At 47.9% G+C, this 27,218-nt stretch overlaps 2 protein-coding genes across 2 annotated transcripts in view; one reads left to right on the forward strand and one right to left on the reverse strand.

The window, feature by feature from the left end:
- The window catches only part of TDRD12 (tudor domain containing 12), a 64,164-nt gene extending 61,000 nt beyond the window's left edge, over positions 1-3,164 (forward strand). Inside the window, exons 28-32 of the mRNA XM_069458113.1 lie at positions 283-346; positions 432-545; positions 643-796; positions 885-951; positions 1,400-3,164. Of these exons, the coding sequence (XP_069314214.1) occupies positions 283-346; positions 432-545; positions 643-796; positions 885-951; positions 1,400-1,494 (494 nt within the window). The 3' untranslated portion in view covers positions 1,495-3,164. The remainder of the gene's footprint in view (positions 1-282; positions 347-431; positions 546-642; positions 797-884; positions 952-1,399) is intronic.
- Positions 3,165-3,674: 510 nt separating this feature from the next.
- Positions 3,675-25,675, reverse strand: SLC7A9 (solute carrier family 7 member 9). The gene is made up of 13 exons (XM_069458552.1): positions 25,606-25,675; positions 24,830-24,942; positions 22,651-22,798; positions 22,172-22,414; positions 21,636-21,761; positions 21,294-21,393; positions 20,505-20,549; positions 19,911-20,034; positions 19,174-19,277; positions 14,968-15,064; positions 14,184-14,333; positions 5,173-5,347; positions 3,675-4,150 (listed from the first exon to the last, which is right to left on the reverse strand). The coding sequence occupies exons 2-13, from the start codon at positions 24,914-24,916 to the stop codon at positions 4,086-4,088; spliced, it is 1,464 nt and encodes a 487-aa protein (XP_069314653.1). The 5' UTR covers positions 24,917-24,942; positions 25,606-25,675; the 3' UTR covers positions 3,675-4,085.
- Positions 25,676-27,218: the final 1,543 nt, after the last annotated feature.

Below are 27,218 nucleotides of genomic sequence, written 5' to 3' on the forward strand. Positions count from 1 at the left end.
GACCCTGTCTCTACAAAAAATTTAAAACTTAGCTGGGCATGGTGATGTGGGCTTGTAGTCCTAGCTACTGAGGAAGCTGAGGCAGGAGGATCGCGTGAGCCCCGGAGTTGGAGGTTACAGTGAGCTGTGATGACACCACTGCACACCTGCCTGGGCAACAGAGCAAGACCCTGTCTATTAAAAAAATAAAAGTTGTATAAGGTACAAAAAAGTATATGTGTGTGTACGTCATGGAGTTGCCTATGAATAACCTGCAGGAAAATCTGACTTTGATTTGTACAGAAACTTCATCGGAAAACACTGAAGATGCTTCCATTAGCAAAACCGCACAGCCAGCTCTGAAAAGGTATGTCCACCCATTGCTGGGGGGTCACTTCGCCTCACCGGTGAGTGAGTGTTGACGAGCATGCAAGTCTTTCTCTTCCTTCTAGCTTCCACCCACAAATAAAGTGGTTCCAAAAAGATGATGCCGTCATCTTAAAGATAAGACTAAGGAATGTAAAAGATTACAAATGTAAATATTTTAGAGATAGAGTCATCTTCAGGTAGGTTTATATGTATCTTATAAAGTAAAATAGAAATAATTTCTGTTTTAAATAAATAGATTAAAAGGCTGACTTTATTTCTTTTTATAAATCCTAGCGCCTGGGTGGGAGACAAATTTTACTTGGCTGATATGGAGCTACAGGCCAACATAGTAAAAGATGACTGCAAATGCGTAATTAAAAATGATGAACCTGTGATCACTCTGGCAAAAGAGAGAAGAGAATCTTGGTGTCGCTTACTCAAACAGAGGGTGAGTTGGAAAGAACTGCAGCTGGCTGGTCTTGACACCCTGGGCATGTCCTGTTCACTCACTCAGTGTAAACCGTTCTGTTGAACAGAACCCTAATGTGACTTTTGATTTTGATCACTGGGAAGACTGTGAAGAGGACAGCCACTTCTCCAAGGGTAAGATTCGGAGCTCCCCTCCCTAGAGGGGCGGTAAGTCCTGGGGGCCGTGGGGGGACACGGACACAATCATGCCTTAGGCTGACCCACCCGGGGACGCAGCTTTTGTAGGGTGGGCTGTTAATGTAAAGCCCTTAGACATTAGTTTGCTTTTTTGAGGTTGGTCTTGGTGCTAAATGTTCTGGTTTGAGTACTTAATGCTTGGTTATAAACACACCTTGTTATAACACTTTTACAGATATTCTTTTAGCAGAATAATTTATTTATAAGCAGACAAATTTTATCTGCTCATTTCTTGCCTAAAATAATGAAAATATAAAATAAGTTGCAAGACAGATAGAGCTGGAACCCAGGGATTTTTTTCTGCATTGACCAAAGTAATGGGGGAGAAAAGATTTGCTAATTAGTCTACACTTAACGTATTTTTTATAATATCTAACTCTTTTAGTTGTGAGTTCTAAAAACCTGCCCCACAAAGTGACAGAGGCGGTTGAAAGCAGCCCCACGACGTCAGAGGATGAGGAGGAAAGTGAGAGTGACTGAGAATGTGCGTTAAATCCTGGGAGCGGCTGGAAGGCGCTGAGCAGAAACGGACGTTGCCACGTGCTGGGAAGTGAGGACATTCACAGCCAGACCTTTTCACCTGGTGCCGGGACTGGTAATGGTGAGAAATTCTCAGTGGGTTTAGAAATGGGCTGGTAAGAAGACGACTGTGGAAGGAGAGAAAGCAGAGAGAGGAAGTGTGGTCTAACCGCCCGGCCCTTGGAGCTCGACTGGCAGCAGAGCCCGGCGCTCGTTCGGGTAACAGAATGTCCTCTCTGGAGTTAGTCCGTTTGGTTTGGTTTGGTGTTTTCATTTAGACCTACGTTTGGTCCCTTGCTAAAACCTGGTCGTAGGCGTGCGGGCTGGGGCTTCCAGCTCACAGACTCACTCTCAGCCACGAGTGAGCTGGGGTTTGACATAGCCGTCCGTGTGTGCAGGACGTTAGGTATTGTTAAGATATTGGTAGCTACTAAGAGTAAGTTCGCTTCTGATGAAGAGAGAGTCCAGGGATAAAAATGAGATTGCCTCAGCGATGCCAGCAAGACCCAGCGCTTTCTGGAGGTGACGCTGCTGCTTCTAAATAGTATCTTGGACAGACAGAGTCCTGAGCAAATGAGACAAAGGTTTCTTTTTAGTGGAAGCTGAACAGGACCTGTGCGGTACCTGGAGGTAACCTCGAACACCTGGAGATGGTGGTCATGACCATAAAGCATCCGTGCCCCCCTGAAGGGGTAAGGCTGTAGCACCTGGGGTCACCTCATTCCCTGGGAGGGGAGTGTGCAGGCAGGGCCACGTGGACAGGAGTGCCCGAGGCCGGCTTGCTCTGCTCACTGCGAAAGTCACCAAGGTGAGCTGCTGGGAAATTTAAAGCCCCACGCACTTCCTCAGGAGGCTTTAAGCGTCGCTAGAAGTGGAGAAGAACACAGACAGAACATGACTATCGCGTGACTGCCCCAAGATCTTTAACTTTTTACATCAAAAAGCAAGATGTCCCAGTTTATGTATGGCCCAGATATGAGCCACCGCTCGCATCCAGCTGTCCCATGAGCAGGTCTGGAGCACGCCCCGCCTCAGTTTCCTCATCTGTAAAATAAGACATCCTTAGGGAGTGCCACAGGGTATGGCTGGGTCAGGCTACTTTCCTGCGCAGCGGCTTGGTCAGGGGCCCAGACCACTGCCTCCCTGGGAGGATGTGGCGTCCCCCCCGGACGCTTCCAGGAGCATGTCCTGCTGCTGTGATTGTCGTAGGTTGGCCAGCAGATCTCACATCGGCCCGTGAAGTAAGACAGTGCTTTTCCTTTTTCTTAGCTAAACTGAGCAGGTTCTTCAGGAACTAGAAAGTTCTGTTGTCTTTGCTGGCAAAGGTTTTGACTCTGGAGCTCTTCTGCATGTCCTCGTCAGTGTGGCTTTGTCTCAGGGCTGCTCTCGCTCTGTCGGAGGTCGGGCTCGGGGACTGGGCCTCCTGAGACGGTCCTGGTGGCTTGCCGTGAGCGCAGCTGCCTGCCCTTTGTGCTCGGGGTGTTGAGTCTCTTCTGTGAAAAGCAGGCAGTAATGGCAAGTCACAGAGCCGCAGGGAGGTGTGTTTGCTACGTGCAAAGGGGTCCTCCCCGCGAAGACACAGGGCGAATTCTCTTGTGTGGTTAGTTCACAAACAGCTAAATGAAAGTGTTGAGGAGGAAGGCTGTATGTTTAAAGCTCAATTTCTTTTTTTCAGACATTCAATTTTTCTAATACTTGAAGCTCTGAATAATATTTTGTAGGACATAGGATGCTGACTGTGTAAACAATTAGTATTTTTTTTCTGTACTTCTATTAATATGTGTGATTTCAAGTTTTGGGTAAATTTCTGAAATGGAGGTAAAAGTACTTTTATCTCTGTGCTTCCAAAATTGCTCACACACTTACACGGTTGTGGTGTGAACGTCTTTTGTGGAGTAGCATCAATAAAATTTCAGTGTTTCCACAGAAATGTTACTTTTTACTTTTTTTAAACAATATTTTCCAAATGCCAAATAAAATTTTATTTACCACACTTTCTGCTTTGACTGCATGCCAGTGAGGGCTTCTGTGGAGCCAGGGATGCTGACCAGTGACAAGGCCCTGTGAGCACATGCCTTGGAAGGTTCCAGAAGGGCAGTTAGCTTTGCAGTGGGGGCCTTGGCATTCAGCCTGCACAGACCTGCCACGTTGGTTTTTGGGGTAGGTGGTAGCTAGTAAAACATTAGCACTGTAATAATCTATATCAATTAAAGCAAAAATGTCATCAGTTTTATATAAAAGAAGAGACCTTATTGGTCATCGAGTTTAAGGAACATCCTTTATTCAAGTCAGTGTGATGTGCCACCACAATGGTGGTAGTTTCTGTGTCCACCTCTGTTAGGTGACATCTTCACCTGATAACTGTAACACACACCTGTCACTTCTCTCATCTGGAACCCCACCCAGAGAATTAAGAATATCTAAAAATAACATTATCAACATCTGAATACGTTTTTTTCTTAAGAAAAAAAATCAGAAAGAAATAACCACAAATATTGCTTATAAAAATAAATTCATCACAGCCTTGGCTTGGCTGTAAGAGGCAGCACTTGTTACTCAGTATCTTCCTCTGGCGGGACAGCTTCAATCAGCATCTGCAGGTACATGGTGACAGGCTCTGGAATAAAAGTCGGTAAATAAATGCGGTTAGAAAAATGGAATCTAAAAGCTTCGCCACGACTGTTGGTGAGCCGTGATGTTGTTCTTACTCTTTGGTGATGTGCCGCCTCTCAGACTCTACACCCAGGGCATGGCTGGTGTTCAGAGCTAATCAGATCCATCCTGGTAGCTACACGGGGTCTTTGGAGATAAGTTATTGCCCATTAAAAAATTAGAAGGCTGCTAAATATTTTATTGCCACCAAACAATTTACACTCTAGGAAACAGACCGACGACCACCTCACTGCCTGGTGAAGATCTCAAGGCGGCTTTGACGGCTTTCGTAAGGGGGCTTCCTGCAGCCGAGTCTGCCGTGCAGGGTGAAACACTGAGTCTAATACAGTTACAGACTTTTAAAAAAATAGGTGTAATTCAGAGTCTCTTTTGATGTACTTTGACACAAGTGCTTTCTTTTTAGAAGCGAAAGTGGCTAATGTAGCTAAACTTTTAAACAATTGTCCTAAAATACACGAGGATCAGGACTGCTGAGTGGAGAGTGAGGCCTGTGCCTGGGGCATCATGAGGCTTAGGCCCAGCCCCGTTCTCCAGTCCCAGCTCTGTCGTTCTGGGTGTCTGGGACGCGGCTGACCCTCTTAGAGGATGTCTGCATATCAGGCCAAAGAAAGAGGTGCTCCGGGGATGAGAAGTACAGCGTGAGTGTACTTAAAACACTGCTCAGCTATACACTTCAAAGGGGTGAGGATGGTAACTTTTATGTGTATTTTGCAATTAAAAAGAAAATAGTGTGCTCCCTTCCTACTTGTGAAGAGTAATTTACAGGAACACAAAGATCAAGGGTGGAGCCAGAGGTAGGACACAGAGAGAGCGGGTTGTGTCCTCCTGAAGAGGACGGGGATGTGCTGGCAGGTGAGAGCCTGTGATAGAAAAAGCCTTGGCAGAACCGGGACAGACGCGGCTTGTAGGACGCTGTGCCTGCCTGCGTTTCGCTCACAGCTGAACCGTCCTCCTGTTGATACTCACTCGAGATTTTCTGAGCCCATCCAAACTTGTAGTAGACAAAGAGGAAGTAGAAGATAAGGCCACTCAGTATGAACAACACGCAGTAGAGGTACTCCCAGGCGGGGGCGCTGATGATCGGGGCCAGCACCAGGAACACGGCGATGACAGTCACCAAGATGGGGATGGCAATCGGCACCTGGAAGCAGAACAGCAGGTGTCATGCTTTGGCCACGTGCATTCGTTTGCTTTTTGAAACTTTTCTTTAAAAACAAACTGATAAAGAAGAGCATAACGCACGCCACGTGCGCCCGCCTCCCGTTTCCATAACTTTTACGCAATTTTGCCAATCTCATTTCCTCCACTCCATCTTTTCTCCCCTAGAATATGAAGAAAATACCAGACGTCATGTCATCTTACCTGTGAAATATTCAGTATGCATCTCTAGGTAATGAGGACTTTCTGTTTTTGACATGTTTCTTCCCTCCCTATTTTTTCTTTAATCTTGTCATTGATTTGTTGGAGAAATTGGATGACTTATCTTCTAGAATGTTTAATTTTAGCTTTGCCCGATTGCTTCCTCCTGGTGTGGTGCAGCTTGCTCCTCTGTCTCCCCTGTTTCCTGAAAACTGGCGGTTAGTTCCCAGCTGGAGCAGTGTGCGTCCTTTTGTAACATATGTCATGAAGCACAAAACGTGTGACTGTCTCACTTTTGAATTGCTAGGACAGTGGGCAGGGGAGGGAGAGCGGTCCCATCCCACCATGATAAACATCCCCATTAAGTGTTCATGGTTTTGCACCAGAAATACAGGTAAAAATTACAGATGATCATTGCATTGATTTGTTACTTCATCAAGGGTTACAAAATGGCAATTTTCTAATTCTGTCATTCGTCTGATATTCTATAATATAATGGAGAACTTCGATCATTTGGTTATTCTATATTTTTTTTTTTTTTTTTTTTTTTGAGACAGAGTCTCACTCTGTTGCCCAGGCTAGAGTGAGTGCCGTGGCGTTAGCCTAGCTCACAGCAACCTCAAACTCCTGAGCTCAAGCGATCCTCCTGTCTCAGCCTCCCGAGTAGCTGGGACTACAGGCATGCACCACCATGCCCGGCTAATTTTTTCTATATATATATTTTTAGCTGTCCATATAATTTCTTTCTATTTTTAGTAGAGATGGGGTCTCGCTCTTGCTCAGGCTGGTCTCGAACTCCTGAGCTCAAACGATCCGCCCACCTCGGCCTCCCAGAGTGCTAGGATTACAGGCGTGAGCCACCGCGCCCGGCCTGGTTATTCTAAATTGAAGGTTGTACAGGAAAGGCAGGATAAATGCTTGATTCTTTTTCTTTTCAGAATGATGAGTTGAGCCCTTGAGACTGGTAAAGGTGACTCACACGCATGCATCTTTATATCTTTGGTGGGTCCATTGTGGTCACTCTTCATGATGTTCAGACTGTCCTGTCGTTGCCTAGTAGGAGCCCCTCAGACTGGCCTCTGGGCCCTCATGACGTGACCCCGGTGTGTTCCGAAAGCTCCCACGCCTTCTGCCAGGGCAGGACGTGCCAGACCTGGATCCATCCACCTCTCTAGGGAGCCTTGGTTCCTTTTAGTGGGAAATGGCATTTTAAGACCATACTCCAGGTGACTGGAGGACTCACTGTTCTTTTACAAGGAGAGATATAATTTGTTTTTAAGAAGGAAAAAAATTTCATGAATTCATACTGATGTTTCCAATTCAAATGTAAGATTATGTGGGGTTTTTTTTTTTCCCTTCCTTTGCTTTAGACCTGTGTCTTTTCTTGTGCTTTGGAAAATCTTGTTTCTTAATAATTTTAACATAATTGCTATTTGCTTTTTATCCTATAATGTGCCTATAATGAATTTCAAAATAACTATGCCAGTACTACTGTTATTATCAACCTATTGACTGACGTTTGGGTTGTGTTACACCTTTTGCTAATGCTGCGGCAAATAACGTGTACATTTCATATTTTTGCCAGTTTCATTTAGGGGTAGATTTCCTCATAATGGGTTGGCTGGGTCAAAGAGTAAATTTTTCTAGATAGTGCCAAATTTTCCTTCATGTGGGAAAACCATTTGTATTCCACTAACAACGTGTGAGAGGGCTGCTTCCCCACAGCCTCATCAGTGGATCGTGGCATCAGACTTTTGGATTTCTACCCATCTGATAGGTAAGAAATTGGTGTCTCATAATTTTGGCATGCGTTCCCTTAGTAGGAGCAAAGTTGAGTTTGTGAGGGGATTTTGTGGGCATTTTTAAGTGTCATTGCATTTTTCCTTTGAACTGTCTTTATATCTTTTGTCCATTTTTCTGGAAAGTTTTGATATTTCCTATCTCAATTTTTAGAAACTCTTTATGTTAAGGATATTAGCCTTATATTACTTGCAACTCTTTTCCCTGTTATGTTACATGTTTTTAACTTTCTTTTTTTAAAGGCATGCATTTTTATTTTATTAAGGTTGCGTTTATCAATTTTTTCCGTTACTAACTTCTGGATTTTTGAATAATAGGAACATTTTCCTCATTCTTGGATTTATAAAGCAATTTATATGTTTTCTTTATGCATCACACTGTAATATTTAAATTTGAGAACCTTTATATTTTAAGTGTTCTCCTTTTTTAGGTTTTTCCTGGGTATTCTTATTTATTCTTCAAAATAAAGTTTGTAATTAACTTATGTAACTCCAGGAAAAAATATTAGATGGTCCTTTTTATTGCAGTTGCATTAAATGTCTAAATTAACTTAGGTCACCACTGATATCTTTCTGCTGTTGAGTTTTCCTATCCAAGAACATGTATGAATTTCCATTTATTTAAGCTTACCTTTATGTCTTTCAGGAATATTTCAGAGTTTTGCAGCTATGCTTAAGAGGCCTAACATCTTAAGTTTATGGGTAGGTTGGTTGTTTTTTGTGGTTTTGTTTTGTTTGATAAAATGAAGTATTCTGGTATTATCTTTTCATTGGATATCATTTATATTTCTTGTAGTTTTTTCTTTGATCCTTTTGGGTCTTCCAGATATACAATTATATTATCTTTTACAGGAGAGAATTTTAGAAACTTTAAAAAGTCTTTTTTGCCAGGTTTGGTGGCTTATGCCTGTAATCCCAGCACTTTGGGAGGATCGCTTGAGGGCAGGAGTTCAAGAGCAGCCTGGGCAGCATAGTGAGACCCTGCCTCTACAAAAAAAATTAGCTGGGCTTGCACCTGCAGTCCTAGCTACTTGGGAGGCTGAGGCGAGAGGATCACTTGAGCCATTATTGGGCCACTGCACTGCAGCATAGGTGACAGAGCGAGCCCCTATCTCAAAAAGAAAAACTGAAGGTCTTTTCTAATTGTCTCCACGTTGCTTTTTTCTGTCTAATGGTCTTGCTAACAAAATGATAGTAGGAATAGAAAGCATTCTCGTTCCTAACCTTAGCAATGATCTTTCTAGTGCTACCATGCTACTTTACCAATTAAAATTGTTTTTAGCCTTGTGTGGGGGGAGGTGGGTGTGTGTGTGTGATATCATGTTGAGAAAATACCTATAAATTCCTATTTGTATCATTAATGTGTGTTGAATTTTATCTGTGGAGGTGATCATAGGGTTTTTCTCCATAGGCTTATCAATGTGATGAATTATATCCATGAATTAAACCTTTAATGGATTTTCTAATTTTATCCACCTTTGCATAGGCTGGCATTGGTCATGATACATTATCTTTTAATGTAACTGGATTCTGTTTGTTAATTTAAAATTTTAATATCATTCCTAGGTGAGATTGCTCAGTAATTTTCCCCTTTTTTGTGCTTTGTGAGGTTTTGGTATCAGTGTTATAGTTTGTAAAAATAATTTGAAAATCAATAAAACAACTCATAGCTAACCTTAAATGGAGAAAGCACAAACACACAAGTAAAAACTAAAAGTGGGAGCTGGGCATGGTGGGTCAGGCCTGTAATCCCAGCACTTTAGGAGGCTGAGGCAGGAGGGTCGCTTCAGGCCAGGACTTTGAGACCAGTTAGGGAACACAGTTAGACCCCATCTCTACAAACAATTATAAAATTAGCTACTCAGGAGGCTGAGGCAGGAAGACTTGAGTCCAGGAGTTCAAGGTTACAGTGAGCTATGATTGGGCCACTGCACTCCAACCTGGGTGACAGAGCGAGACTCTGTCTCTAAAAAAATAATAATAATAAATGGGGAATTAATCTCCAGAACATAGATTTAAAAAAAAATTATGACTATTTTTACAGAGCTCTATACAAATAAATTTGAACACTTAGAGGCAATGGACAATTTTCTAGGAAAATATAATTTACTGAAACTGATCTTAGCAGAATTAGAATCACAGGCAAAATCTAAAAATCAGATAATTCCAGTATTACTTTTATTCCAGATCATTGAAAAAGGAAAACTTTCAAAAAGTCAGCTTGATTGCTAATTATTCCCTCATTCATTCATTTCTGTTTTTCTCTTTTCTAATACCTTAAGTTCTTTTATGTTATTAATATCTTCTCTCTTTTGGTTTTCTTTGTGTTCTTTCTCCTGCTTTTTGAGTTGCCTGTTTGTTTTTATTCTTTTCGTTTTTACTGACAAATATTTAATGGAATAAAACTTTCTCAAAGCACTATTTAGGCTGTTTGTTGATTAAATATCCTGTTTCTATCATTATTATTTTTAGGAATTTATGTACTTTCATGTCTTATTTCCTTTTAGACCCTAAAGTTAATTTTTTTCCTTTTGTTAATTTGCTGTTTGGTTTCATTATAGACAGAGAATGTGGTTTGTATTATTTTTAATTTTTTTTGAAATGTCAGGGTTTTCTTTGTGGCATTAAAGATGGTCAGTTTTCAGAGGCGTCCCATACTCACTTGGGAAAGGTGTGTTTGCTGCTGTTGGGGTTCAGAGTTACGTGTAAATCTCTAAGGTCCATCTTGTCATGCTTTTTAGATCTTTAGTCACTTTTGCCAGTGATATGTCTGGGTCTGAAGGAGATGTTTCCAAGTCGCCTATTATTCGTGTGTTTGTTTCTCCTTTTATTTTCCATAGTTCCTGCTGAAGATGGTTGCCGTATCAGTTGGTGAATAGGTTTTCATAACTATCTCTTCATTATGAAGTTAGCCTTTAGCATAACTAAATGGTCTTTGTCTTAAGTAATGCTTTGGGCCTGAGTGCTTATCCAGTAAGATCACGACCCCTGTTTTCTGTGTATGCATTTGCCTGATAGCATTTTGCCTGTCCTTTCATTTTTAATTTTTATAGCTGTGAAGACCTGCCTGAAAAATCTTTTTCTTTTAACTAAGTCCATTTATTCACACAGTTGATAAGTTTGATCTCCATTCTCCCATGCTGTTTTATATTTCTGTATACCAGCATCTTCTACTTACTATCAGTCTTCTGCCTCTTAAGTATGACATACTATGGGGAAACATTATCATGCATCATATGAAACTTCACATTCCCAAGTATTGTGCTTAAATATATCCAAACACAGTAAATGCATGTATCTAAATAACATATTACCCGACACATATTACGTAAGATACTAAACGTCAAAATGATTCAAAATGATTTCCTGGTGGTCAGTTAACATAATGGTTGCCTTTGATACAATAACATGGCCTTGTAACATCTGGACACACGTGTGTAATTCCGGTGTGTGTAAGATTTGGAATGTAACTTTGAAACTTTTATCACACGTCTTATTAAAAATTTGTACTGCCTTTTTGGGATTTAAATGATATTTTTTTCATGTAAATATCAGCTCTAAATGAAAGTATTGAGAGAGTCATAGATTCTATGTAGTTTTGGGGTGTTAAAAACTAATAAGCAAAAACAGTAGCAACAATAAAAAATCCCTAATAAGCATTCTACCAAGGAAACATTAACCAGGAAGATGTTCTGACGGATGTCCCTGTACAAGTCTTTATACAAAGGGACTTTTACAATAGGGTCTGCTGCTTCTGTGTCCCACCACCACACCTTTTTTTGAAGAGATGGGGTCTTGCTATGTTGCCCAGGCTGGAGTACAGTGGCTACTCACAGGTGCAATCATAACATACTACACCTCGGACTCCTGGGCTCAGGCAATCCTTCTGCCTCAGCCTCCTGAATAGGGACTAGAGGCGTGCAGCACTGTATCTTTTGGTATGTATGAAAGCTGCATTTTTATTCTGAGAGTTATCGTGACTACTCTGGTATATCTAGTAATATTATAACTAATAATGTCTTTTAAAAAAAGGGGGCTAACGAATATTATATCCTTTGGGAGGCCGAGATGGGAGGATTGCTTGAGACCAGCCTGGACAACAGAGACCCCATCTCTATTAAAAAAAAAAAATTAGCCAGGCGTGCATGCCCATAGTCCCAACTACTCAGGAAACTGAGGCAAGAGGATCTCTCGAGTCCAAGAGCTCAAGATTACAGTGAGCTATGATCACACCACTGCAGTCTAGCCTGGGTGATACAGGGAGATCCTGTCTCTAAAAACTAAAAACGGTATTTTTTATTGGCAGCTTATTTGGCATACTTTCCTTAATTGGCACCTACTTTCCATATGCTGTCTCTTTTCCATTTTTGTTGTATTATATTGCCAGCACATAACATTGACATACTGTTCTGTCACCTCTCATCATTTAGTCATATAGTTAAGTATTTTTACCTTACTGGTTTCTGAAGCTAACTCTGTGGGTGATTCCCTCAGGAGGTTCTCACGTAATGACATATGCCTTGAGTTTTTCATAATAGTAACTGTTGACTTTGTTCTCCAAGGTCAGTTTGGCTGGGTATAAAATCTTTGGCTTACGTTTTCTTTCTCTGAAATCTTAAATATGTTGCTCCACTGTCTTGTGGCATGAAGCATTGGTGGTAAAAAGTCTGATGCCAGTATTAATGAGTGAGTGGAGGTAGGGACAGGAAAAGGGGAGTGGATGCCCAAAGCATTTTTTTTTTTTTTTGAGACAGAGTCTCACTCTGTCGCCCGGGCTAGAGTGAGTGCCGTGGCATCAGCCTAGCTCACAGCAACCTCAAACTCCTGGGCTCAAGCAATCCTCCTGCCTCAGCCTCCTGAGTAGCTGGGACTACAGGCATGCGCCACCATGCCCGGCTAATTTTTTCTGTGTATATTTTTAGTTGTCCATATAATTTCTTTCTATTTTTAGTAGAGACAGGGTCTCACTCTTGCTCAGGCTGGTCTCGAACTCCTGAGCTCAAACAATCCTCCTGCCTCCCAGAGTCTTAGGATTATAGGCATGAGCTACTGCACCCAGCCTCCAAAGCATTTTTTTAAAGCTCTGTAATTTTATCAGAATATATTTTTATTGTCTATTCTAACTCACATTTCCCAATTACATTGTATGCCTTTCACTATGTTGGTTCAAGCCCTACTCCCCATTTTCCCTCCCACCCCAGAAAATATTTCTTGAATTAGTTTTTTTTTTTTTTTTTTGAGACAGAGTCTCACTCTGTTGCCCAGGCTAGAGTGAGTGCCGTGGCGTCAGCCTAGCTCACAGCAACCTCAAACTCCTGAGCTCGAGCGATCCTCCTGTCTCAGCCTTCCGAGTAGCTGGGACTATAGGCATGCACCACCATGCCCGGCTAATTTTTTCTATATATATTTTTAGCTGTCCATATAATTTCTTTCTATTTTTAGTAGAGGTGGGGTCTCGCTCTTGCTCAGGCTGGTCTCAAACTCCTGAGCTCAAACGATCCGCCCACCTCGGCCTCCCAGAGTGCTAGGATTACAGGCGTGATCCACCGCGCCCGGCCTTGAATTAGTTTTTAAAATTCTGTTACTTTCATTTTCTTCTTCACGGACTCCAATTATACATGTATTGGGTTCATTTTTATTTCTGTTTGATTTTTTTTTTCCCTTTTCCTTCCTACAAGGCCTCTGTTTCCTTCTTGCTTTTTATTGCTGAAATGATTTTTCCCCCTAAAATGATGTTTTGAAATACTGACACCACATGGCCTCTCCAGTGTGAGATCTGTCTTCCCAGGCTGCACCACCTTGACCCCAGTGTTTCTGCCAAGTTCTGTGTGGTTTCTCATCCCAGGCAGTTGTTTCTTTTGTTGTTGCCTTCTGGAGAGGAGTTTCTGGGACTGTCAGGGGCTTAGCTTAGGCCACTGCAGCTCTGCTCCCCCAGCTTCCAGTGGTGGTCCTCAGCTCTTCCTATCGAGCATGTCAGAGTGGGGTGGGGGGCTTCCACTTAGGGTCTGGAGTTTATGGCAATACCTCTTTTCCTCATTTTGTGTTGAAGATGGTGGCTGCGGGTTTTTTCCTTTGCTATCCTAGTGGCTCTAGCTGTTTTTATCAGGGATTCTGTGCCCATGAACAGTCTATACTGCCTGCGAGCTGACCTGACCGAGGCGGAGCTGCCGGACTCCAGGCAGGCTGCCCTCTGGCTCCAGAGCTGACTCCAGAGACGTGTGGTAGTTAGGATACAGGGCCAGAAAGACCACTAGACAAATTTCTGAAACAAAATCCTAAAGCTAAAGACATTATCCTTATTCTTATCCTGGTTACTTAAGCCCTCAGCTTGCCTCACTCTTTCTTATACCTGTGTGTGTCTGTTATCATGAGAATTAAACAGCACAGTTGTTAAAAAAAAAAAAAAAAAAGCCCCTAACACAGGAAAAATGAAATAAATTCTACCTCTTCCTCATTGGTGCATAGACCCACACGAGCTGTGCAGGGAGAGAGCCCAGAACAGACGGCAGGTACGGGCTGTTAGTGGCTGGATGCACAGGAGTGGGGCTGAGTGCAGAAGTCCCCACCGGTGTCTACACAGAGTGTACGTGTGAGAGACGCCAGGACTGCCAGGACTGGACCATTAGAGAGACAGGTACTCTTGATAACTTAGTAAAATGAATAGCTGTCTCATTGGATCATAAACCATAATATGAACAGTAAACTCCAATCTGAGAGTCAGATTGGAAACAGAAAGCCTGCTCCTAGTATTTAAAATAGTTACCGTGAATTCATTTTGTAAAACTACAGCCACTTGTGACTTTGGGGTTCTAAACTTACCTGGATAGGCCTCTCCAGTTCTTTCCTCGTGAACCTCATCAAAATGAGTCCTAGAATCGTCATGCCGTAAAAGAGCCACGAAGCAAAACTGAAATAATTGACTAACGAGTTTATGTCACCGGGGATGATATAAATGATTGCTGTGATACCCTGATAGAAAGAAGAGTGCATTTTTAGGCCATTAGTACATAAAAACATTATTCTATTCTCATCACTTTACAGAAGACCACACACTTGACCATGAAAGGAATGTCCTATGAATCCTATTACAGCTGAGGGTAAACTTAACTGTGGCTATGATGGCTGTCCTCTTTGAAGCCTGACAGAAAAGACTTGGAAAATTTTTGAATGTTGAAGTCATTTTCAGCAAGGAAAAAACAAAATACGTATGTACGTTGTGCCAGCTTCATAATCGTGAATTTCCCTTTCAGACAGTTTTCGTCATGGGCAAGGACCCCCAACTGCAAAACTCAAGTCCAATTTTGACCTGCCCTGGCCTGTCACCGCCACCGTCTGGGTCTGGTTGCTGAGGGAGCACTGGTCCTCCTCGGGGGCTGGGGGCTGTAGTCTGGCCCCGAGGCTGAGAATGGTCTCTTGGTGCCCAGAAAAGCTGCACACAAGCAAGGACTGTCTACCCGGAAGCTCCCGTTGGAAGGCGTCAGGGGCCTTTACTGCACAGAGATCCGAGAACCACAGGGCGTAGCAGGACAGGTCTACGTCACCATGCACACCTGGGGGCCCTGTGCCTTTCAGGCGGGTGACGCCATGGCGGATTCACACTCACGTGAAAGATGATGGCGGGGGCTGGAGTCAGGCGCTTGACGCTAACGTAGGAGAGCACTTTGAGCATGTGGCCTTCCCGGCCTGCGACGTAAATGAGTCTGAAAAACAATGATGGAGAAAGTTAACCCCACGCAGGTGGGTCCCCGCCCCTGAGAAGGTGTGTCCTGGGTTTCAAACCTCAGGACACCCACAGAGAAAGGAACTGAGTGGTGATGGGTCGCCTGCCCTCTGGAAGGGAGCGAGTTTGGGAGGAGCAGGCCAGGTGGCCAAATGAGTCCCGCTGCAGTGCAGCCACCGCCACAGGGCAGGGTGGGGGCTCTGGAGAGAGACCTGCTCTGAGTCCCGAAAGTCATGCAAGAAACAAATGTAAAAACTAGGCCCGTGGACCCCAGCTCCTGGGGTGCCGGATGGACAGAAGCAAACACAGCAGTGCCTTGCCAATTTAAGTCCAACACCCAGTCAAAGAGTTTCCATGTTTAAAAAAATCAGGCAAATTAAGGGCACATCAGCAGACACAAACAAATGGCTTAGTCCCCAACCCAAGAACTCCTGATAATTCAGTAATCTGAAAGACTGTTTAAAAGGTTAAAAAGAGAAGCATTAGAATATTTTTTCTATTTTTTTAAGTTGATACAATAGTATTGTTCATGGAGGACACAGTGACGTGATACATACATATACACGCGTAGTGATCAGATCACGGTAATGAGCATGTCCATCGTCTCGAGCATTCGTCATTGTGTTGGGAACATTCAGTGTCCTCGTCCCAGCGGTTTGAAGGTACATGTCGTGGTTAACTGTGGCCACCCTGCACTGCTGTGGAAGAACGCTGGGACGTGCTCCTCCTGGCTAGCTACACTTTTGGGTCCTTTAACAAATTTCTCCCTATCCCCTACCCCCCACCCCTCCCTTCCCATCCTCTAGTATCCTCTGGCTAAGGAGAATTTCTATTTAAAATGTAATTATTTAATAGATACAAATGAAATGAAAAACTAAGTTGGAAGCTAGATCCGAGCATGAAGCAGAGCTAGATGAGAAATTTGGATGGGAAACTAAGAGAAGAACGGGAGAAGGTCATGTACACCAAGTGGAGTACGGCAAATTCAAAGAGCAGAGAACGTTCATAAAATTAAAAACACTGTGAGCCTTCAAATTGAACCCTGTTCTATACAAGGCATAAACATACCCATATATAAACATTATAGTGGAAGAAAAACAAAAAAATTCCTAAGGGCTACTGAATTTAAATTATTACTATAGAATTAGGACAGTAAGAACAATAGCAGACATATGAGGAATAGCATTTTCAAAATGACGAGGGAAACGGATTTTAGACTGGAATTCTATGTAGCTAAGCTGTCATTCAAGACTACCAGCAAAATAAATTCCTTTTTAGATAAACTATGAGCCATTAGCTCTCCAGCCTTCACTGGAAGCTTATAGCTCAAAGGGAGCTGATTACAAGAAGCAATGTTAAGGAAAAGGCAGAAGAACATGCTGGTGTGTAGATGAGTAGTGGATTTATTTATTTTGTTACAAACTTTTCTTAGAGGGGTGGGTTTATAAACCAGGTTTTAGCAAGAAAAGGGAGAGCCCTGCACAAGAGGAAAGAGAATTGAATGACTGACACTCTGTTGGGTATTCACGCTAAATTTTAAGGGCAATCATGGACAGAATAGATACGCAACTTCCATATCAGCAGGAGACAGACGGGAATAAAGAACCTTTGATGGATATAACTCAGGATTATTTTGAAAGCCAAGAAAACAAAGTAATGTGTTAGAAATTCAGCTCTCAGTGACCACAATAAATGTAAACAGGTTAAACAGGATTAACTGTAGTCAGGCATGAAGGAACCTCCTGGGGCAACTGAAATGTACAGTTGGGTTGTGATATTTGCACAGCCTTGTAAAGTCACTAAAATAACTGGGTTGTACAGCTGTAAAGGGTGTTTCGGTATTTGTACCTCAACAGAGCTATTAAAATTGTGTTTTATATACAAGCAATGAACTATCAGAAACTGAAATTTAAAAAATAAATTTTAAATGCCATTTAAAATAGCATGAAAAGATATGAAATACTTTGGAATAAATCTGCCAAAGATGTGTAAGAACTGTATACCAAAAACTACTCAAAAACATTTGTTAAAAAATATAAGGGCTAAATAAACAGTCCACCCGTGGATTGGCAGTCTCAATACTTGTAGGATGGCAGTCCTCCCCAGATCCAACACAGTCCTGATCAAAACCCTCCAAGCCTTTTTTGTAGAAATTGAGAGGCTGATTCTAGCATTCATGTAGAAATAGGAAAACTGGCCATCCACGTGGAGAAGAGTGAAATTGGGCTCTTAGCCCTGATACAACTCAAAGTAGATTAAAGACTTCATTCAATGTAAGACTTAAACTGTAAAACTATTAGAAGAAAACACAGGAGAAAAGCTATGTGACATTGATCTGGATGATGATTTCTTGCATATGACCCCAAAAGCATAAGCAATAGAATCAAAAATAGACAGATGGTATCACACCAAACTAAAAGGCAAAGGAAACAGGGTGAAGAGACAACCCACGGGTTGGGAGAAAATATTTGTAAATCATTTATCAGATAAGGGGTTTATATCCAAAACATAAAAGGAACCCAAATTACTCAATAACAAGAAAACCACCCCATTAAAAAATGGGGAAAGTACTTGAATAGACATTTCTCAAAAGATGACACACAAAAGACCAACGCATACGTGAAAAAACATCGCACATCACTAACCGTCAGGGAAATGCAAACCACAATAAGGTATCACCCCATACCTGTCAGGATGGCTATTATCAAAGAAACACAAGGTGGGTGTTGGCAAGAATGTGGAGAAAAGGGAACTGGGGTACAATGTTGGTGGGAATGTCAATTAGTGTAGCCGTTTTGGAAAACTGTACAGAGGTTCCTTAGAAAACTAAGAATGTTAACAGAATCACCACATGATCCAGCAGCCCCACTTCTGGGTATAGAATTGAAATTGGTGTTGGACGTCCGCGCTCCCCTGGTCACCGCGCTATCAGTCACAGTGGCCACGGCACGGGAACAGCATAAGTGCCCGTCACCAGATGAGTGGACAGAAACAATAGGCCACATATAACAATGGAATACTGTTCAGCCTTTTAAAGGAATGAAATTCTGTCATTTCTTGAAAATGTGAATCAATCTAGACATTATGCTGAATAAAAAATAAGCCAAACACAGACAAACATCACATGGTCTGATATGTGAGATCTAAAAATTTGAACTCTAGTAGCAGAGAGGAGAATGTCGGTTACCAGAGGCTGAGGGGAGGGGCTAGTCAAAGGGTACACAATTTCGGTTAGGAGGCAGAAGTTCTGGTGATCTGTTGTACAGTAAGACGACTAGTTAATGTATATTTCAAAATTGCTAAAAGAGAGTGGATTTTAAATGCACCACCAAAAAATAAGTATATCAGGTGATGGATATTAGTCTGAATTGCTCATTCCACAGTGTACTCCATAAATATAAGCAATTATTTGTCAATTAAAAATAAAATTAAAAAAAATGCACAGAGTCTGGAATAGCCAAAACACTTTTGAAAACAGAAGTGGAGGCCAGCACTACAGACAGGTTGATACATCTTTGGAAGAATGATTTTGTGGTGTGTATTTCATTTTTTAAAGTGTACAATCTTTGGCAATTTCACTCACAAATATATCCTTCTGGAACACTGGACAGCTGAGCCAAGACACGTGTGTGCTCGAGGATGCTCACTGCAGCCGTGTTCGTGGAAACAACCCACACGCAGCCCGGGAGCGGCAGATTTATTACGCTGCAGAGACGATGGACTAGAACACGGCGCTTAACTGTGTCTAGACCGGCTGGGTCTGGAGGATGCCCACCTACCTGTTTGTGTGAATAAAGTTTTGCTAGAGCATAGCTGTGGCTGTGTACTTCTGTGCCACCAGGGCAGAGTTGAGTAGTGTGACAAACTCATGTGGCCTGCAAGCCTGAAACAGAGTGCGAGCTCGTCCGTGCGTCCTGGCCAGCTGGCCGTGTGGGTTCCGGCCACATCCCTTCTCTGCACTGCGGGTTTCCTGCCTGTGCCCTGAGGGTTCCCCTGGCAGAGCCTGAGCCTTCGAGGCGCGTCTCCCTCAAGCGCGAACCGGCTTTGCTGCCCCTGCCCACTGGGAGCGAGCAGCCGGGGGTCTCCTACCTGCCCGCCGTGAAGCAGCTCCCGTTGGCAGCACCGAGGGTTGAAAACGCCACGAAAAGTGGAACGACCCAAGAGGCTGGGTAGAGAACACGGTCCCCAAACGTCTGCAGAGAGAATGAGATCGGGGTCTCCAGGAGCCACTGGTCCAAAAAAGGTGCTCCGCCCCGAGGACCAGGGAGGACCCCGCCCCCTGGGGCGCAGCCTCCGACTCGTCTACTGGGGAGGGGAGGGTGGAAATGCTCAGGAAGGGACAGTGTTGCCTTTTCTCCCTTCAGAGCATCTCAGGACCTTTGATGGTAACAGAAATCACACGTCCACCCCTTGGCGTAGTCCTCAGTCACTTCTGCCTCCTCCGGCACCCGGCCTCACTGCCTCCACCTTGTCCCATGCCCCGCTGCTCCCCACCTCCGCGTCACCCGCCTGCACGGCCTCCCCGCTCCGAATCCGTCACCTCGGGACCTGCGTCCAACCCCAGCTCACGGCTCCCACCTTCCCACTGTTGCCATGCCTGTCCCCTCCTGTCCCCGCTTCCCTCCCGCTGTTACATGATGACTTCTCAACTCCTGCTGCCAAGACCCCAACCCTGGGGGATCAGCCCTGCCCTCCCCTCAGGTGGGCCTCAGCCGTCCCCTCTCCCGGGCTCCTGGCTGATGATTTCCCTCCCTGCCTGCGTGGACACCTCGTCTGACCCCTTCCCACAAGCCACAACCCTCCGGCAGCAACGCCGGGGCACTCACCACGGCCACGGCCTGGGACTGCAGGAGCTCGGTGGGCGTCATCACAGTGAAGTAGGCAACGTTCATGAGGATGTAGCACACTGTCACCAGAGGGATCCCGATGATAATCGCCAGGGGCAGGTTTCTGGGTGGGGCAGGGACCAGAAGCCAGGGTCAGACCTGAGCATCCGCAGGAGACCCGCGAGGTGGCTGCTTTGTCCGGCGCTTTCCTCCCGCCCTCCTGGGGGGGCTGGGTCCCAGATGCCCGTCCTGAGGTCTTCCCCGGCAGGGGTCTGTGCTGCGGCAGAGCCCCAGCGGGGACGGGGGACACTCTCAAAGGAGAATTCTCCCTCTTGCAGACTCTAGGGTGGTAAAACTGAATTGTTTATGAAGCAAAACAAGCCAGAGACAAAGCTGGAGTCCTTCCTTCCCCTTAGCAACCATTCTATTGCCTGCAACAAAACCAAACTCCAACGAGTACATAGGACCGTCCCGTCTGGAAGAGGGTTGTGGACTAACGGGAGGAGGCAGCGCCGCGTTTTGCCTGGAGAGGAGGAATGTGCCACCTGTCCCCCGTCCCCCGTCCCCCGTCCCCCGCCCGGGCTCAGCTCTTACCTGTAAGGGTTTCTGAGTTCTTCTGTGATGTAATTGAGTTGATTCCTGGAGAAAGAAAAGTTAACCTGAGTGACTTTCAACATACCTGGACTTATGGAACATACAATAATAAATGTTAGCCTCACTTAAGATTCTCCGCCACAGAGAAAATTCTGCAGGCCTCCAGGGTAATTTCTCTGGGAAGGCCCTGGTGCTAGCGGGGCGTGGGGTCCTACCAAGACCTACACGTCTGTCCAGTGGTCAAATCTTTGCTCTCTCTGAGAGTCACCTGCATTTGCAAGAATAATTGGGAGTGGTGAGTCCCCAGGGTGCTTTGAAAACATAGGACTTCTTTGTCTGAAAAAGAAACAAAACCTACAGTTGCTTTGCAGAGGGGCAATGGCCGGGTTCATCCTTAAAGAACATAAACAGCGTTGCACCGACTAAACCGACGCTTTCGGGTGTAAGCGGAGGCGCTACTGAATGTTCCTGCCGTGTCAAGACTGCGCAGCCCTGGCTGCCTCTGTTGGGCTGAGCCCGTGTCTGCCTGGTGAGACTCCTGCAGACAGGGTCCCCCACTCCTGCCCACGGGACACTGTCATGGGGAAAGGGGCAGGTGTCTCAGCGTCCGAGGGTCCGAGGGAGACAGAGGGTGAGGGTTGGGTGCTTCACAGAAGGGAAACGAGGTGACTTTTAGGGTCACACCAGACACTAGAAGGGGGTGTCGCTCACTGCTTCCCATGACAGCTGAGGTCACAGCAGCCTAAGGAAACGCAGCACCAGACTGGGGACACCTCAGGGGCGCCTCACCATCCGTCGTAGGCCCAGAGTCCGTTGTAAAACGCCAGACTGATGGCTCCCACAGACACGTCCGCACCCTCGAAGGAATTTTCAAAATTCTTCGTATTTCCTGTAATGAAGCCAGAGTGAACAGCGGGCGTCAGCCCATCAGAGCGTGCGCACGGCTCCTGGTGGAGGGAGGGAACGACTGGGGACCTCGGGTTACTAAACTAACTGAAGGGTCGGGCCCTAAGGCGTCCTGCTAAGTTCCCGCCAGGCTTCCTCAGAGAGATGCTCATGGGTCAGGGCTGCTCCCACGCAAGAGAGGGGCAGGGAACGCGGGGCGCCTGCCCTCCTGCCTGCCGAGGTCACCTTGGGCCAGGAGGACGAATCCGCCGATGATGATGACGGCCACGATCACCAGCTTGGCGGCGGTGAAGACGTTCTGCACGTAGCTGCCCAGCCGCACGCTCAGCGAGTTCACTATCACGATGAGCACTGCAGGGCGGGGCGGGGCGTCCTGCATGGGTGGTCGCAACAGGGCCTGGAGTGTCCCCATTCTACTGCCACCCACTCTGCCGCCCTGAGCTGGACGCTGGGGGCACGGCCAACCAAGGGGTCCTGCCGGGGCTGCCTCCGGGGCGGCAGAGAAGCAGCAGGCCTCGAGGCCAGGGCGCTGCCTGCGGGACGGGCAATTCCTGCTGCTCAGATGGGCAGGGGGGTGGGGTGCTTCTCGGCACGTGGCACCCACAGGGACCGCAGGGGCCAGCGCCAGACCCCGAGTCACCAGAGCCTTCCGCTGACTCGGCCTCTTTCTGGGCAGCGAAGAGCCGAGGGCGGCGCCTCCCCGACATCATCTGTGCCGGGTTCTCTGACCCCTGCCCCGGGTTTCGGGCCTGGGTACTCACGGAGGGCGGCAGTGGCCAGGCACTTGACCACCACGGTGGGCGGCTGGCAGCCCGAGTAGAAGGGCGCACAGACGTACTCGGAAAAGGTGAGGCAGATGATGGCAAAGGACGAAGGCTTCATGACGACCATGCTGGTCCAGGAGAAGAGGTAGGCGGGGACGGGGCCGAAGGCCTCCATCAGGTACGGGTACTCGCCGCCCGACTTGGTGATGGTCGTGCCGAGCTCTGCGTAGCACAGGGCGCCTGGGACACAGAGAGGGGTCCCCCACTGCCCTCGTGAGGGGCTGCCCTTGTCCCCGGGCGCCTTCCTCCCACCACGGTCCTCTCACCAACGGCCCTGCGTTCTGGCCACCGGACATTTAGTCACGGCCAGATTCATAGTTGCTACACAGGCATCGAGAGGGCAGCCGGCCGCAGCCAGGACCCTCATGTAAGCCGTCCCCCGCGCTCGACAGGGAGGAGTCGACCGTCTCCGTTACCCAGCGTGCCGAGCACCCCACAGACAGCCCAGATGACGAGACAGGGCCCCACGGCCGCCGTGTTGCTGAGCACAGACTTCGGGGAGATGAAGATGCCGGAGCCGATGATGGTGCCCACGATCATGGAGATGCTGCTGACCAGCCCCACCTCGGGTGCAGAGGGGGAGGGGTGTCAGTGCCACCACCCGGACCTGGTGGCACCCTCTCACCCCCTCAGGGACAGCTGGGACAGCCCCACGTCCCAGGCACTCGCATCCTGTGCTGTCACAGTGGCCACAGAGGCCTGTGCCTGGGGCTTCGCTAAATCGATTAATTTTCGTGGCAGCCCCACGCATGGGGTATACCACGTCACCCCCATTTTCCTGAGAAGACGGGCACAGAAAGGGTGAGTTGCTGCCCTTGGTTACACAGCCGGCGGGGGGTGGGGGGACCTGGCTCAGGTTCCACGCTCCTGACCGCAGCCCTCGTGCGCCACGGAAAGGCTGACTCGGCACATCGGCCGCCAGCGGGGAAGGCCCTCGGTGCGCCCTGCAGCCCGGCGGGGGAGAAGGGAGTCGCCAAAGCAGAGCAAAGTTGAGGCTCACGTCCCGGCCAGAGGAGCCACGTGGGGGTGAGCAACGGAGGTCCCCCCACCCCGAGCCAGAAACACTCGGGGACCCCCTGCGAGCATCCGTCGGTGCCACTGTCCAGGTGTGAGCTTTCTAAGAACAAAGCCCCGCCCACGCAGGTGCACGCGGCGTGGTCGCGTTCCTGTGGCGTCAGGAACGGGCAACACGGATCCGCAGTGCTGGGAACTCAAGGCTGGGGCATCTCCGATACGTTTGTCAAAACTCATCCAACTGCGCACCGAAGATCTGCACATTTCACTGTATGTAAATTATACACCAGTCAAGGGGAAAAAATACTTTTTTTTAAAGGAAAAAAAAGCCTGACTCAAGCCCCTACTCATAGCATCGGCCTTCAGAAGCCGCCCTAGGCCAGGTTTCCGCAGCAGGAAGTTTCCAAGGCCCGTGTTCGCCTGCCTGGGCAGAGGCCAAGCTCACGGTCACACCCCAGGGGACCGGGGAGATCCCAGTGGTGGGCTGGCCACCCAGGGGCCTCGGGGCACACGTGAGGACCCTGGGGAGCTGCGTGGGCTTCCATTCCAGCCGCGGGGCCAGGGTGCAGTTCCAGGCGCAGCCCCTCCTCTCCAGCCCTCCCCAGGCTGGGGCCCCCAGGATTCAGACGAGGTCTGCATTCGCCCTGAAGCCGCCTGGGGTCAGGACACACCTGGGGATTTCTCAGTGGCTCTGTGTGGCCAGAGGGCCCAGCAGGGTTCTGAGAGGACCTTGCTGGGATCAGGCATGAGACTGGCAGGGAGGGAGGGTGCTGCCTGTCACCTGGGGACCCGATCCCAGGACACCCAGTCGGCCACGCCATGCCCCTTGTCAAGCACCAAAGCCTCAGTGCCGTCCCTCCTCCATCCCCTCTGGGCCAGGCACGAGAGCTTCTGGGGGCTCTGGCCAGATCTCAGCCCCCTCGTTCTGCCCTCTAGCCTGAAGCCGTCCTAACCTCACTCTGGGGCCCTCCTTCCCCATCCTACGGGCACGAAGCCTGGCCACACCCTGCTGCTCCCGCCCAACTGGGACTGGCACGGTGTGGAGTGCTGAGCTCCTTCCTGCCTCCAGCCCACCCCTGAAGCTCCCCTTCCCTCTCGGCCTGGGGCCAGCCTGCCCTCCTCAGGACCCTGTGACTCAGAGCCGTCCCTTTGCCACAGCTATGTCAGGTGACCGTCCCAGCTGGACTCCTCTAGAACAGAATGTTTCCCATCGCTACACATGTTCAAACACACAGGGACAGAGATTTAGCCAAGATGCTGTAGAAGGGGCTCGACCATCAGAAGAAAGCCTTCTCTGACCAGCCCTGGGAAGGCCACCGGTTTGAGCAAAAGTACCAGCCCCTCCAGACACTTGCCCAGGGCACAGACACGCACGCACGAACCTCAAAAGCATGCGCTGAGTTCTCTGGCAAGAGGAAGTGAGGGAAGCCCAGAGAACTGCTCATTTAAGGATGAACTCTACAAATCAAAGATCACACCCTGTGCCCCATCACCAGGGATCGGCGGGCCTTGGCTGCCAGTGGCCCCTCGTCACAGCCCGGCTGCAGCCGGACAGCGCCCGCGGCGGGGAGAGGGCCTCACCTCCTTCTGGAGACTCGTGGTCTTGGGCTCACTGCTCTGGACCGACTTCCCATCCGCTCTCCGCCTCCTTGGGCTTGTCTCCCCCATTTTCCGCTCCTGCGTGTCCCAGGAGGCTGCAAGCGGGTCACGGGCGGAATCGCGGTTCAGCACACGCGGGCCGGACGGGAACGCGAGCCCCGCAAGGGCTCCGTCGGCCAAAGCGCCGTGGAGCCGGCTCCGAAAGCAAATCCTTAGCCAGTGCTTCCGGAGAGGACGGCTGTCGGTCCCTTAGGGACGGTTTGCTCAGCCCCAGAAGTAAAGATGGGTCATTAATACTGTGCAGGCCGCAAGGAACAAAGCTCTCCGTGCTCCCTTCCAAAGCTGAGGTGCTCGTGTCCCCTCCCCGCCAGCCCCTGCTCCGGTCCCTGTCCCTGTGCTACCATCTCTCTCCTCTCCCTCCACAGGGACACGCTTGGAAGTCATTCTATTTCTATGATCCAAGTTCATTTCTTTCAAAAGCAAAAAGAAATATTTTAAAGCACACTGGAACACACTTAGGGCATCCAGCCTGCGGAAGGCTGGTGTCTCGTGGTTCCTCCCCAGGACGCAAGCGCCTCACACGCGACAGATCACAACGCAGGCGCTTTTTCATCCGGGGATGGAAGGAATGAAAGTTGCAGAGGAAACCAGCTCACGACTGCACAGAGCCGGCCACGTACTGCACCCTCTCTCTGAGCGAACCCTCTGCCCAGGTCCCGCCGGGAGAGCAGGCGGCGTCCGTTCCCCGCCGGCCTTACCTCCGCCCTTGACCTTGCAGAGCCGGATGAGCCGTCTGTCCCGCCGCTCGCCCGCGCCTGCACAGCTGAGCCCCAGAAATGGCCATGTCTTGTGCCCAGCAGTGGAGGAAGCCAGAGGTACAGAGGTCACAAGGTAATCATTAATCACCGTTTTTTTTCAAAGCAACGGAGCTTAGATACACTACACAAAAAGGGGAGGGTCAGGAGAGCCAGTTTCTCTCCAAAAATACTTTTGTTCCTTTGTGTCTAGATCAATGTCTTAAAAAAAAAAAAAAAAAAGAAAAAAGAAAAGAGAAAAAACCACAAAACAAAAAACAAACAGATTGGCCCAAATCAGCTACATTCTATAAGGAGAACTCTCTCTAAAGAATAGAAACAATGCTTTTAAAAGATAAAAATCTCTGGAAATCGGAGGAGATAAACTTTGGAGCCAACTCATTTAGTACCTTAATGGGCTGTATTTACAGCTCAAGTCAGGCAGCAAATAGTAGCTGCCTCCCACCACGCAGGGCCCTCAGCCTGCCTTCGGGGGCCTGTCCTGCCTCTGCCCTCTGCCAGCGGCTGGGTCCGGCACCACCTGGGACCTCGTGTGGCCTCACTGCAGCCCCGGCCACAGGCCTGTCAGGTTTGGCAGATGTGCTGTTCAAATACCCTGGTCCCACATGCAGCGGGCAGAAGAGGGAGAAGCCCACACAACGTCATCAGCCCCACGCTCTCACTTGCCCCATGGGGAAACCGAGGCCAAGGCCCATGAAGCACAAAGCCACAGAGCTCTGGCCCCATCCAGGGCTCCGTGGAACTGGCTCTTTCCCTTGGGGAGGGAGCAGAGGTTCTGCAGCTGTGCTCAGAGGGGTCCGGGCAGAGCCACCCCTCCCCAGCCAGCAGATAAGGCTCCCCTGGGACCCAGCCAGCAGATAAGGCTCCCCTGGGAAGGAAGTTCCTTATCGGAGAGGCAGGAGGACAGCAGGGGCACAGCCTGGAGCATTGTTGCTGTTATCTCCAGCCAGAACTTAGCATCCCAGGTATCAGGATGGGACCAAAGGTCGTGTCTCTGGGGGTGATGTAGGAGCACTTTGGGGCTGGCAGACCCGAGAGGGGACAGAGTTCTAAGGGTCACCTCTTAAAGCCATCAGGAGAACATGGGGACCCTTGCTGTCCCAGAGCCAGAATCCCCATTTAGAAATTTGTCACCTTCCCTCCTAGGAGGGCCAAGCCTGTTCGCCTGCCTGCCATGCCCAGAGCCGTGCGCAGAGTGCCTGGGTGCTCACCTGCCTTTCAAACACTGTCACACTCAGATCACAGCACCCGGCCCATCTGAATTTGCACAACGCCGTGCAACACTCCCTGGATCAGGACTGCGCCCAGCAGGCTGGTGTTCTAACAGAAGCCACTGAGGAAAGCAGGGTGGGACAGTGGTCCCCAGTGGACCCAGGCAGCCCTGCAACCCACCCACCAGCCACGTGGCCTGGTGGTTACTGAGCCCCTCGGCAAGGATCAGGTTCTCAACCTGTAAAATGGGCCAGTAACAAACAGCACCCCCGGGAACCATGAGACTGCAGGTTACACACTGAACTTGAGCGCTCCGTGAACACAGAGCACCCCTGGTTTTCAGC

Source organism: Eulemur rufifrons, chromosome 24 (assembly GCF_041146395.1).
Source record: "Eulemur rufifrons isolate Redbay chromosome 24, OSU_ERuf_1, whole genome shotgun sequence".
Lineage (NCBI taxonomy): Eukaryota > Metazoa > Chordata > Mammalia > Primates > Lemuridae > Eulemur > Eulemur rufifrons.